This window comes from Anabas testudineus, chromosome 2, assembly GCF_900324465.2.
Source record: "Anabas testudineus chromosome 2, fAnaTes1.2, whole genome shotgun sequence".
In the NCBI taxonomy this organism is placed as follows: domain Eukaryota; kingdom Metazoa; phylum Chordata; class Actinopteri; order Anabantiformes; family Anabantidae; genus Anabas; species Anabas testudineus.
Genome location: NC_046611.1, coordinates 25,754,765 through 25,768,438, shown reverse-complemented (window position 1 = coordinate 25,768,438; position 13,674 = coordinate 25,754,765). Strand labels below are relative to the sequence as shown.

The 13,674-nt window shown below is 44.6% G+C and overlaps 1 protein-coding gene across 1 annotated transcript; it reads right to left on the bottom strand.

Annotated features, from left to right (window-relative positions):
• Positions 1 to 5,874: 5,874 nt before the first annotated feature.
• On the bottom strand, positions 5,875 to 12,028 carry zdhhc20b (zinc finger DHHC-type palmitoyltransferase 20b). Its single transcript, XM_026361295.1, has 13 exons — positions 11,879 to 12,028; positions 10,595 to 10,621; positions 9,541 to 9,635; positions 9,276 to 9,396; positions 9,081 to 9,150; positions 8,892 to 8,924; positions 8,397 to 8,517; positions 7,458 to 7,590; positions 7,187 to 7,313; positions 6,975 to 7,064; positions 6,736 to 6,848; positions 6,585 to 6,632; positions 5,875 to 6,419 (listed from the first exon to the last, which is right to left on the bottom strand). Exons 1-12 carry the CDS (start codon positions 11,994 to 11,996, stop codon positions 6,589 to 6,591), a joined length of 1,092 nt encoding a protein of 363 aa, XP_026217080.1. The 5' UTR covers positions 11,997 to 12,028; the 3' UTR covers positions 5,875 to 6,419; positions 6,585 to 6,588.
• Between the last annotated feature and the right edge of the window lie 1,646 nt (positions 12,029 to 13,674).

Genomic DNA, 13,674 nt, shown 5'->3' with positions numbered 1-13,674 from the left:
CAGGAACTGTGACTGGTGCTGGAGCAGCTGCGGTGCCAGGAACTGTGACTGGTGCTGGAGCAGCTGCGGTGACAGGAACTGTGACTGGTGCTGGTGCAGCTGTGGAGGCCGGAACTGAAGCTGTGGTGACTGGAGCGGAGACTGGAACAGGTGCCGAGGACGATGCAGAGCCGGGGGCCGGTGAAGCTCTCGGTCTCCGACGTGAGCGGCGGCGTTTAGCAGGGCCGTCCTCGGGAGCGCTAACCCGCAGAGCAAGGCGGGTTCCCCAGTATGGTGAGTGCTCGGGTTCGCTGGAGACCCGAAGGTCCGGTTCTGGGGCTGACTGAGCCTTCAGCTGGGCATAGATGTCCTGAGCCTCTTCCGGACTCAGGGCAACGGGCGTCAGAGGAGAAGGTGAGGTGTGTGTGTTGAGAGGAGCTGGCTGAACGGGGAGGTTGTGTGTGGGAGTAGGTGAGGCTAATGGAGTAGCCATCTGGCTAACAGCAGGGGGCCAAGGAGTCTGGATTGGATTGTTCATGGTGGAAGGACTTCTGGGATTTGAAGGTTTTCAGTTGGGAGAGGATCAGGTCACAGTCACAGGGAAACAGGTAACAAAGTCCGAAAGTTCAGAGGGGGGGAGAACGAAATCCAGAGTCCGGGGGGGGGAAGCAGACAGGGCTGAGGAGGGCGAGCAGGCAGGGTTAAGCAGGCATGGGGGCCAAACAAGCTGGACACAGGTGGGGGAACGACGACGAACTGACAGAGGGGAAAGGGCTGAGGAGAGTTTTGTAGTGGAAAGGGGGCACAGGTGAGTCCAATGTTCAGCTGATTGCTGTCAGCAGAGGGAGAGAATGGGCTGGTGGGCAGAGTCCAGAGGGAGAGTGAAGTGGCCGAAACGGTGACAGAACACCCCCCCCCCCCCTCCCCTCGAGGGCTGGATCCCAGACGGCCCAAGAGGGAACCAGGACGGCGAGCAGACCAAGACGGGCGGGAGGAGGGACCGGGCGCAGCAGACCAGGAGGACCTCCGGCGGACGGCCAGGAGGCGGCAGGACAGCTGCGGTGCCAGGAACTGTGACTGGTGCTGGAGCAGCTGCGGTGCCAGGAACTGTGACTGGTGCTGGAGCAGCTGCGGTGCCAGGAACTGTGACTGGTGCTGGAGCAGCTGCGGTGCCAGGAACTGTGACTGGTGCTGGAGCAGCTGCGGTGCCAGGAACTGTGACTGGTGCTGGAGCAGCTGCGGTGACAGGAACTGTGACTGGTGCTGGTGCAGCTGTGGAGGCCGGAACTGAAGCTGTGGTGACTGGAGCGGAGACTGGAACAGGTGCCGAGGACGATGCAGAGCCGGGGGCCGGTGAAGCTCTCGGTCTCCGACGTGAGCGGCGGCGTTTAGCAGGGCCGTCCTCGGGAGCGCTAACCCGCAGAGCAAGGCGGGTTCCCCAGTATGGTGAGTGCTCGGGTTCGCTGGAGACCCGAAGGTCCGGTTCTGGGGCTGACTGAGCCTTCAGCTGGGCATAGATGTCCTGAGCCTCTTCCGGACTCAGGGCAACGGGCGTCAGAGGAGAAGGTGAGGTGTGTGTGTTGAGAGGAGCTGGCTGAACGGGGAGGTTGTGTGTGGGAGTAGGTGAGGCTAATGGAGTAGCCATCTGGCTAACAGCAGGGGGCCAAGGAGTCTGGATTGGATTGTTCATGGTGGAAGGACTTCTGGGATTTGAAGGTTTTCAGTTGGGAGAGGATCAGGTCACAGTCACAGGGAAACAGGTAACAAAGTCCGAAAGTTCAGAGGGGGGGAGAACGAAATCCAGAGTCCGGGGGGGGGAAGCAGACAGGGCTGAGGAGGACGAGCAGGCAGGGTTAAGCAGGCATGGGGGCCAAACAAGCTGGACACAGGTGGGGGAACGACGACGAACTGACAGAGGGGAAAGGGCTGAGGAGAGTTTTGTAGTGGAAAGGGGGAACAGGTGAGTCCAGTGTTCAGCTGATTGCTGTCAGCAGAGGGAGAGAATGGGCTGGTGGGCGAAGTCCAGAGGGAGAGTGAAGTGAGGGAAATGAAGGAAAATCCTAGGCTGGCCTGGTGCCAGGCCTAAACGGTGACAGTGTGCTGTTCATTTCCTGCGGTGGTGCCTTGGCTTCAGAACTACTTTACTTCTTGTATTTAGTTTCTTGTCTGGTACAGTGTTTTCAACTTTTCTTTTCGTGTCAGATTCTTGTGTATGCAAATCTGAATCTGATGTATATTTTGATGTGAGACTGATTACAGGTTAACATAACTTTAACTGTGCCACAGTGAGAGTGCAGTTCAATAACCCACCTGTGTATTGTCCTGCATACTGGGCCTGATTAAAAAGAACCCATTACTAATCAAAAATACCAACATGTCACTGTTTTTTTTTTTTATGTGTGTGTGTCAACTGAGTCCGTTTAACAAAAAATTCAAGCATGAGCAGGAGATACGCCTGAGCAGAAGTTTTGTAAGCATGTAGCAGCAGAGAGGTTTGAGCTCAGGAAATTTGTGCAAACATCAGCAAATCCGAGAGCACAAATAAGCCAGGAATCAAGTTTGCACAGAGTTGGTAAAGTAGCTGCTCTCAGTCATCCAAGTGAGGTCATCTGCAAGTTGAGTCACGGCAACTCGACTTCCTGGTTGTTAGGTTGAAACGTTTCACTGCTCATCCAAGCAGCTTCAGTCTGAAGATAGTTGGTTAGAGCCCAGAAATGTATGCTCCAGGTTGGTTTCACTTCACCCCTGGCCTGAATAGGCTCCTTAGGTGAAACAATGGAAAGGGAGGGTGTAAAACGACCTAATAGTCACACCTCTGCCAACCCCGCCTACCACCTAAATGGGGCGTTAGGTGTGGCCAACCTGGTGGATGTGTGAATTCGGCCCGACCTTTGCCCTTAAATGACGACAACAGTCCTCTCATTAATGTCCACATATTGGCCCAGTTTAGGGGGTACAGGAGAAGTCGAAGAGGTCTAACTATTACGAGCCTTACTGGCTTATAGTGAAACCAACCTGGAGGATGAATTTATGGTCTGTAACCAACTATCCTCAGATTGAAGAGAGGTGAAACTTTTTGACCTAATAAGTAGGAAGTCCAGTTATCATGACTCCACTTCCACAAAACTTCACCTCGATGACTGAGAATCTTCACTGACTCAGTGCAACATTTGCTTTTTTAAAGGATACATTTCTGAACAGAAGAAATTAAATAAACGTGATATTTTTCTTTTTTAAGACACATCTGACTTTCAAATTCGACTGGAGGTTAAAAAAACATTTATTGTTATTTTCACATTAACTGTGTAGAGGCATGTATTTCATTCACAAAATAGGAACAGTAAAATCAATCAGACAAGAAAAATATATGTAGTCTTTTTCTTACTTTATCAATATATATATACACAACACATTGTAAAATAGGACATTGAAACCAAAATGTAGCAATAAGCAAGTTATGAGAGGCTACACCTGCACTGTTTACAATACAGATGTAAGTTGTTTTCGTCAGTCTAAAATAAAACGTACATTTTCTGATCCTTTGTCTATTTTCCCCGGAATTTGTATGGCTTCATTTATAAGTTGAGACAGACCAGAATAAAGCTAATTTAAAAACATAATGCACCTAGCTATAGTTGAAAACCCCCAAAGTCTACCGAACAACAGAATCTCAGATATCATGTTAAAACACATTTTTACAGAGGTTAGGTGCCATGCTTTTGAGCATTAATCAGACAGTTATTCACACTGACAGTAAAAATCTCATGGCTGCACAGAAGCATTTCTCCCAAGACAAAATACTACAAAATAACACTTGATTAAGCATTACAAAATACACAGGCGTACTTTAATCTCCAGGCTAAACTGCCTAGAGAGGATATAGGCAATCTGTAAAACACACAAGAAGCCAGGTCCAATGTTTGAGAATCAATGGCCATAAGTGGTGAGCCAGGCTCCCTATGAATGAAATGGAATTAGTTGTTTCTTTTTCTTTAAACGCTTAAGTCTGAGGCTTAGAAAAAAATCTATATATGATCAGAACAAAACCTTGGCTTGGATCATGATCTCCGACAGCAGCTTCATCTGCCAGACCACAGTGTGATACTGATACTTAGCCACCACAAGCATAATCCGTACAGTAACAAATATCCTCCAATCACCGATTTTTCAAAGAGCCGTTATAAATATACTTGGGCTCAAAAGGTCAAACGTGATTGGAGCGATAAAACGTAAACATAACCTCACTTCATCAAATACCCTCACTGTCCCGTCTGTAGTACATTCATTACAACTGTGACAACGATTACCAAGAAATACATCATACAACAGCACTAACTCACTTGACATGACAGAAAGAGCTGTAAACTTGTACGTCAGCAGAGTCTGGAGGAAACTTGTTTTAAGGAGCTTGTCAAGCAACAGTCAGGGATATGACCAGATGTACAGGGAACATGACATCCTATCCCATCCCATAGGAGTCGAAAGTTGCATGTAAATGACCAATTCCTTGGAAAGGCATGTCAATCGTTCCTGAACACTGGTATTTATTTGTCCTGACTAAAAAGTCCATTCATTACCAGATCATAACATTGCGATTTGGATGTGTAATGTAGTCAAATGATTTCTCTGACACATTGATATTTCTTTCTTTACAGGTTTTCCAAGTTTTACAGGTCTCTCCAGTCACATCCCAGATGTTCAACACTGACACAAGATAATCCACTGTTAAGTTTTACACAAGCTCAGTCACAATACTGAGCTGATTCCAAATCACATACAGAGTAGACAGGTTGAGCACAAGCTGTAGTTGACACCTCTATTTTCAGTTGGGCTCGATTCGCTTTCATTTTGAATTTAAGATGGATGAGTTAATATAGGAGAAGGCTGCATAATAACCACATATTATGAAAATATTTTATTCTGAACAAAGCTGAACCTGCAAATCAGACCGAAAGTGAATTGAGCCCTGAGCCAGATGTTTGTAAAGCACAGAAAACTCTCCATCTGAATAAGGGCAGATAACAGGAGCATTGTTGCCACCTGCTGGCCAGCACTGGTATTACAAGGATGTCATGCCCCACTGCAGGCACCTCACACCTTGTATAAAATATTGCGCCACGACAACCGGTAAAAATAATTTGGTTATGATGACATTTGCCAGTGAGGCTAGAATAAAGCTAGGATGTTGTAAACACTTCAGTGGGTTTAGAGGTCAGAGCTCCTGACAGGTCAGCCCTTTTTTTGGCAATGAGTGTTAGTGTCTTAATAAAGGCTGTAGCACTGAGTTGTAGAAAAAACAGGGTGTAGACATTGTGGGCTATGAATCATTGATCATCACAGGACATAAATAACAGACTGTAAGAGAACAAAAATGCTGCATGTTTGCATTGTGTGAAATCCAACTTCCAGGACAAACTGTCCCCATGTAAGCAGCATTTTGCAACAAAACTGATTTATTTAGTTGTCGTTAGTTATTAAAAAAAAACTAAAAAAAAGAGTTACACACGCACATACACACACGTGTCATAAATCACACAATCATTCAACATCTCTTATACCTGGGATGCTTTTTGGACATGATTTAAAATAAGCAGCACGTTGTTTGATGGATATTGATAATCTACAAAGTGCAAATGCGCCATCTTGTGCTCTGATATCCAAAACACCATCCAAAACCCAGCTACAGTCTTCCTTGTTGTGAACTGGCTCAGACCACTGAACCATGCAATAGAGTCCTCTGTAATATAGTCCAGGATTTGGTGGCTCAACATCCATCCCCCCCAAAAAAATGCGGACCATAAATATGCTCCAATGTTTGAGTTAAAAATAATAAAAGACAAAAAAAAAAAACACGGTCACAGAACTGATGTCCGTCCACTAGATGTACTGCTTTAAAAAAAAAAAAAAAAAACACAAGAGAGAAAAGTTCAAAATAACCACGCTGCTCCTGCTCGTTCGCCCACTCACCACTGCAGCTTTGTGCCTATAAAATGAGTCCTGGTGAACACCCAGGAAGCTTTGTCACCAGAAAAGTTTCTCATTAAAATTACAAAAGTAGCTCTGATGCCCTCCAGAATTCTTGAATTTAGCATCAGTGTCAATAAATGCTCCACGAGTCCAGAAAAAATAAACCTAAGCAAGATGAGGCGATATGATAACAGCCAGATGTGAGACAGTTAGCATGTGTGTGTGTGTGTGTGTCTCTGTGTGTGTCTGTGTGTGATGGTGTGAGAGGAAACAAGCTTGTATCACATGTTCTATGGCATGTGTGAGCTTTGCTTATGGCACTGCATGCAAAAAATGCCAATGCCATAGATGCATAACTGTGCTGTCATGGACATTTCCGTAGTTTACTGAAAGGGTCTGTGGGGATGGGCTTGCATTGGCAGACTGTTGCCAGGGTTACAAACTTAAGGCATTGTATGACTGAGGAGTTTCTCCTGTGGCAAAGAGGGGAACAAATGAAATAAAAAACATAATTAGGTAAATCACAGTTGATTACACAACAACAATAACAACAGTATAATGTAAAACATCTAACTTCTGCAGACAAAAAACTCATAGCTACACTGGACACGCTGAGTGTAGTAGTTACTCAAATCTACCTGGTTAGGACTCACTCTCCATGGAGATCGTAATGGTTTCGCTGTCAGCTGCAAAAGAGAAGAGAAAATGTGATAAGGTGACAGATTCCAAGCAGTGAACTGTTAATGTTGATTTTTACTGTGAAATATAATCACCCCTAATGGAGCTTACCTGATTTAAGTGTGTTATTAGCCAGATGGTCTTCGATGTTGTTAGCATGCTGGTCACTGTTGAGGAGGCGATTCTGTGACTCGCTCAGCGGGCTCACTGGGATGTTGACAGCACTGGAAATGTGCCCAACAAATAAAAAAGCAAAATTAAGTGCAAATCCACAACTCATTCCAAAACATAAATCCTTTTCAGAGCCTCGTCTCAAATATTATATCCTAAATTACACCATGATTGATCACCTTTTATCGGGCTCTGGTTGCAGGGTCACTGTGGCCTGCTCTGCATCTGCAGTGACCAGCCGTGTAGGGAATGTTAGACCATCTCCCTGGCTGCAGCAAACAAGAGGAAATTCAAGATTATGTGCAGCTACAAGGCAGCAGGATTTGCACAGGAACTTTAACAAAAGGTCTATACAGCATGTGGGCATGCTTTCAACTCTCAAAATCCATACCTAGTGAAGACGGGCAGTAGCCAGTACTTCTTCTGGTCTCCAAAGACCTGAGCAATGTTCTTCCGGAAACCCAGAGAGAAGCCATTCTTATCAGAGCCTGTCCTAAAGACTGGTGCTCTGAATGCCTCTGTAGGGGGTAGCAACATGGAGAAGTGAGAATGAACAAACAATACAAGAACAGAGAATACAAAAAATGACTAAGGGTGAGAGTGTTGTTTACATTTTCATCTAGTTAAATGACCCAGAAACCAGCTCAACATGTGTGAGTTACCTATAGTGGACCTGTTCTTCCCTACAAGCCACAGGTGGTAGCTGAACAGGGACAGAATACTGATGCAGAACATGGCCGCCACAAAAAAAAGAAACAAGACATGGAATTTGGCCTGAGTGTCTGGCAGCTCATTCTGTGGGAGAGACGGAAGAAGAGAAGAGCGAGAGAAGAATCAATAACAAATTCACTCTGAAAGCCAAAAACAGAAAAAGGCAGAGGAATAGAGATAGATAAGGAGAGTGTCACGTGAACCAGGTCACTGCATGCACATCATGACAAAAACCATGGCAACGATGGAGAGGCACTGCAACGCTAAAGGCTTTGGGGACGGTTGGGTTACCTTTGGGCAGTTCTCTGCCGATTTCCTCCGGCAAAGCTTTAGTACAAACAGAAACAACACTGGTTAGCAAAACCAGGAGAGAACAAGCGGGAGGGAGAGGGAGAGCACTTAGAAATCTGGAGGCAAAGTCAAGTCCAAGTTGGGTAAAATGGGGGAGAGGAGAGTAAGAGAATGTGGCCAGAGTGGAGGAAACAATAGGACAAAAATGTAGATTAAAAAAAAAAAATCAAAGTGGAACAGCTACAAAAAAGGAAAAAAAGGAAAGAGAGAGGCGTTTGCAGCCACATGAATGGTGTCACTGATGGTTCTGATAGTGAAGAGAGACACAAAAGAAAGAGATCAGAGAACAATGACCCAGTGTGTGAGAACTGGGAATAACAGAAGTGGAAACAGAGTGGGGTTAGAGGGTGAAGGGTGAAAGAGGACAGAGGAAACAGAGGAGCAGCACAGCTCAGCACAGGAGAGGTCAGCACCATGCACAACCAACTCAGAGGATGCTCGACAAGCAATCTGCATCCTCTGCAACGTCACACAGACACACATTCATCACAGCGGACAGTGTAGCGAGGAGTACTCTACGTCTGGTTGTCATTACTCACTGTCCAGAACTTTATGAAATATTGCAGCACGGTGGCTGCAATGAATAAACAATACACCAGCGAGTAGGCCAGGAAGAGGATGAAAAACTTGTAGTTGGAGAATCCCACACAGTTGTTCACCCTGCAGGTACACAAACACAGAAAGGTCAGATTTGACACTTGACTTCCTTTGAGTACAAGCCTAAAGAACTTTAACAAGGTGGAGGTTTTGTTTTGCTCTGTTGTAGCAACATGGAGTTAAAAGCACTCATGTTCTAGTATTTGTGACATTATATATCATGTTTGGAAACAATAGCTCTGTTCTCATTTATTCTTGTTGGTTCTGAAACCAGTTCACTTCGGGTTTGTGTGCTGTTGGACTTTTATAGTCAGAGAAGCTGCTGGCTATCAAATTAATTTTCTTAAATATGCACGAAGCAGCTGAAAGGCACGAAAAAAGTTTAAATACAATGGAACATGTCATATGTGCAGTGTATCTTTTGTAGCAGGTCATACCAGGGACAGTGGTGGTCCATCTTGAGCACACACCTGCCAGTAACAGAATAGGAAAAGGACAAAATTAGAGAAAACAGAAGGAAGTAAACATAGTTTCATAAGGTTGCTGACAAAAGGAATAGAAAAATAATCTTATTTTAATAAAGAGGAAGTCTAACAGCTTGTAGTTGATAAATATGGTATTCTTACATGTCACATGCAGAGCAGTGATGACACCGGTCTGGCTTGATAACTTGACACCGATCACAGTAACGGATTGCTGCATTGAGTTGACACAACATTATCTCGTTAAAATCAGTCAGCAACACAAAGGTGCAAATATGCAGAAACACACACAAATAAACGCAGACTGTTGCTCACACATTCACAGTTCACAGAACGAACCTCCGGCTCCTGTGCGGGTGTACAGAGGCAGGCTGGTGGCAGCTCTCCACAAGATCTCTTGCTGGGACTCGGGCCTCTCTTCTTTCTCATAACGCTCCTTCTCAGCCTTGGGCAGGCAGAACTAGAGTGAACAGAGATTTTCTTATTTAAAAAAATGCATTAATCAAATTGACTTTATGGTAGAACAGGTGTTACATGTGCGCACGCGCGCCTGCACACACACACACACACACACACACTTGAGCTTGTTCTGGGGTTATTGTACCTCTTTGGAAGGGTTTGCAGGGTTGGTAAAGATGGTCTTCCAGTAAGACCATACAAACATGATGAAAGAGAGGTGGAAGAAAATCAGGTAGACAACTGGAGGAAAAAAACAAGTGTCAGACCCAACATCCACAGTTTAATATGTGCATTCACCATAAGGAAGTTGCCATTAAAAACTAAAAAAATGCCATTACTTCTCAGGGTATGGACTACAGAAAAAAAGACTGTGTCCACGAGTGCATCTAAATAAACAGAAATATTGCGAAAATAATTTAATAATTAAATTCTGAAATGTCCAACTTCTGAATAGCATGTTCATTACTGCACTCAATACACTCGATCAGGGCTCATATGATATGAATTACTGCATCGATGCAGCATGGAGGTAATCCTGTGACACAGATGAAGTGTTATTGAAGACCAGGTTGCTTTGACAACAGCCTTCACAGTTCATCTGTGGTGAGTCAGGTGGTTCTCATCTTCAGGTCAGGTGAGTTCACTGGTAAGTTAGAGTTCCCTTTCCTATCAAACTTATCTATTAGTATAATATATCACTCTGAGCAGCCAGCCCTTATAGCAATGACCTTCTAAAGTCTAACCTCCTTGTGGAGGGTGTCAGTCTTCTGGGCAACTGTCAAATGAGCAGTCCTTTCTGTTGCGATACTGGATTTATATTCTAATTTTAATTTAAATTAAAAATAGTTGTACTCTTTTCAAAATCTTAAATATAGACTATATGAGAGCTTCACTCTTTTAATGAATTAAAAAAAACTTTTTCAAGATATATTTCTGATGCACTAAGTACCTACGTATTTAATTAATGAGAGAGGAAAGCTAATGCTGAATGAGGAGGAAATGCTCCACTTCACGTAGACCAACATCAGCACTTTGAGAGAGCACATTTGCTCTGCCAGCTTTTTTCAGCTCAGTCTACAGAGCATATTTCACAGGACCAAACAGAGATTATCCAAGTAAGTAGCAAACTGGCTCAGCTGAGTACACCTGCTTTCTAAATGTATTAAATAAACACTGTTGTGATTCTCTCTGACACTTACTCTTCTCTCCAATACTCGGGATGGTGACTGTAAGAGACAAAACAAAACAACGTTAGTCTGTTAACTGAACAGCAGAGTAGTATTTGACAAAACCTCTTTTAAAAACATCCTTCTTCTGTTCTGAAGCTTTTGACCAAGCCACACAGCCTTTTTCTTCCACAACCAAATGTCCATTTTTTCATGACTTTAATGGACACATCAGCTACTTGCATCTAAACTGGTGCTTCTTAGGTCAAGAATGGACCTTAATATTAGCATTCTGGGCCAATCTGAATGAGATGTCTTTAAAGGTGCCAGGAAAACAGGAAAAACTAAACAGATTTATTTTGAATCTACAATTCGATGACTACGGGACAAACTAAATTTTCAAAAAAGCTAGTCTGATATGATTGAAACCACAAGAGCTACTGAACTGTAGTGACACTGATTTGGTAATAACTCATTAAGTATCCTCATAAAGCACATGATGCTTTTCCAGATTCTTTGAATATTAGAAGAGGCTCAGATATTTAAACATTTAATTAAAGTGTGTGAGAAATTAAAATCAATGCCCATGACTCAGGAGCAAACCGAAACCATGAACCCGTCCTGGCTCATAGATACAATAGATACTGTCATAAGCAGCCACAAACCTAAAAACATTGGGAGTTACTAATCTTGTTAAATCAAATGTGAATGTGAGTAAATTGAACATATCACAACCGCATAATATTTGACCCTTACACCAAATCTTTTCCAACCGTGTAAGTCATCTTCACATGCAGAGATGTTCTCCTCTCTATCATCGGCTAGCATCTTTCACAGTTCAACCATTTCAACATGTATTGGTCCTCGGCTTAGCTACAATAAAAACGGACTTTTTTTTTATTTTAGCAACGCAAACAAATGCAGGCGACACGTTACACAAGCTAAGCTAAAGAAAACTGAGTGTTTTCAGCTGAGCAAATACTGTTTAGTTAGCGTTTCCATTCTCCATCCACATCTATTGAGCTCAACACAAAACCACAGGGACCAGTCGGACAGCGATGTGGACAACACGGCGAAAGTTTGTCTTTGACCGAAACACGTTTCCCCTTGAAATAAGACGAGCTAAAGCGAGGGCAGCTAAGACACAGTGAGCTGTGTCTGGATTTGAAGCGGCTTGCCAACACCATTGTGGAGCTGCAGTCCGTGCACTTCCTGCTGGCCAACAGCAACTGTGTATGTGTGTGGACAACACCGCACCAACACGGAGCGGATAGAGACTTTAAACAGGCTAAACACGGCGGCAGGACGGCTACTTACATATACAAAGCTCCACCACGTAAGCATAATACGACCAGCAGACGACTAGGGCGATAAAAATCACAGGTATCCACGCTAAACCCCGTTGACAGCATCTCAGTACGTGTGTGGGCGCCATCTTTCTTCCTCTACTGGGAAAGGGAGTGTCGACCAGAGCCGGGTGGAGACAGCGCGTCACGCGTGGCCTCAACACACGGACGGAAATCTGTTGTTTTCTACTTCAAAAGCAGAATAACCTAAATGTTGCTGCTCACCTTTACAAAACTAATTCAAATGTGTCTTTGTTACTCCATTACTGGTTGGTGTAAATATGGAAGGACACCTCTGGTATCACATCTTGTTGTAATCTGTCAGACTTATAAATATTAATACTCATTTTTTCATAAATTAAGCAGTCAGGCTTTAATATAACTGCTAAAAGTATATACACAATGCAGCCAGCTCTGTAGTGATGAGTTTAATATTAATGAGGTGTACAAGTTATGTGGCTGAGGTCATAATTAATATATAATAGTTTAGCATAGCCTCCTGAGACTGTGTAACTCCAACAACTTTACTACACAACAGTGATCAGTGTCCGTGTAGAAAACTTACTCCTTTTTCAAGCAGTTCATCAAAAACATTCAGCCTAGCTGTTTTCATTTATATGTTAGCTAGTGCATTAGCTTATAGTTTAATCTGTTCATGTGTGGATGGTAACGAGCTAAAATGCTGGAAAACATATTAAGATGCAACTTGTTGTATTTTCTTCTTGTTGCCACAGAAGGAAATGTGATGAAACTACTAAAACAACTGAACTAAAACTAGTCTACTACTGAACAGTCAGGAGATGTTGTCACTTCCTTTTTAAAACCACTCTAGACTGCAGCCAGTGCTGGGTTAGACTGGGTTAGACTGGGTTAGACTGCAGCCAGTGCTGGGTTAGACTGGGTTAGACTGCATCCAGTGCTGGGTTAGACTGGGTTAGACTGCATCCAGTGCTGGGTTAGACTGGGTTAGACTGCATCCAGTGCTGGGTTAGGCTGGGTTAGACTGCAGCCAGTGCTGGGTTAGACTGGGTTAGACTGGGTTAGACTGCAGCCAGTGCTGGGTTAGACTGGGTTAGACTGCATCCAGTGCTGGGTTAGACTGGGTTAGACTGCATCCAGTGCTGGGTTAGGCTGGGTTAGACTGCAGCCAGTGCTGGGTTAGACTGGGTTAGACTGGGTTAGACTGCAGCCAGTGCTGGGTTAGACTGGGTTAGACTGCATCCAGTGCTGGGTTAGGCTGGGTTAGACTGCAGCCAGTGCTGGGTTAGACTGGGTTAGACTGCAGCCAGTGCTGGGTTAGACTGGGTTAGACTGCATCCAGTGCTGGGTTAGACTGGGTTAGACTGCATCCAGTGCTGGGTTAGGCTGGGTTAGACTGGGTTAGACTGCAGCCAGTGCTGGGTTAGACTGGGTTAGACTGGGTTAGACTGCAGCCAGTGCTGGGTTAGACTGGGTTAGACTGGGTTAGACTGCAGCCAGTGCTGGGTTAGACTGGGTTAGACTGGGTTAGACTGGGTTAGACTGCAGCCAGTGCTGGGTTAGACTGGGTTAGACTGCAGCCAGTGCTGGGTTAGACTGGGTTAGACTGCAGCCAGTGCTGGGTTAGACTGGGTTAGACTGGGTTAGACTGCAGCCAGTACTGGGTTAGACTGGGTTAGACTGGGTTAGACTGCAGCCAGGGCTGGGTTAGACTGGGTTAGACTGCAGCCAGGGCTGGGTTAGACTGGGTTAGACTGCAGCCAGTGCTGGGTTAGACTGGGTTAGACT

Excerpts from the sequence above, each read along its gene's own strand:
- zdhhc20b (XM_026361295.1), bottom strand. The coding sequence starts at position 11,996 with ATGGCGCCCACACACGTACTGAGATGCTGTCAACGGGGTTTAGCGTGG. Across the intron at positions 9,397-9,540 it reads CTGCAAACCCTTCCAAAGAG|TTCTGCCTGCCCAAGGCTGA; the intron begins GTACAATAACCC and ends TGTTCACTCTAG. Across the intron at positions 6,633-6,735 it reads TAATAACACACTTAAATCAG|CTGACAGCGAAACCATTACG; the intron begins GTAAGCTCCATT and ends TCTCTTTTGCAG.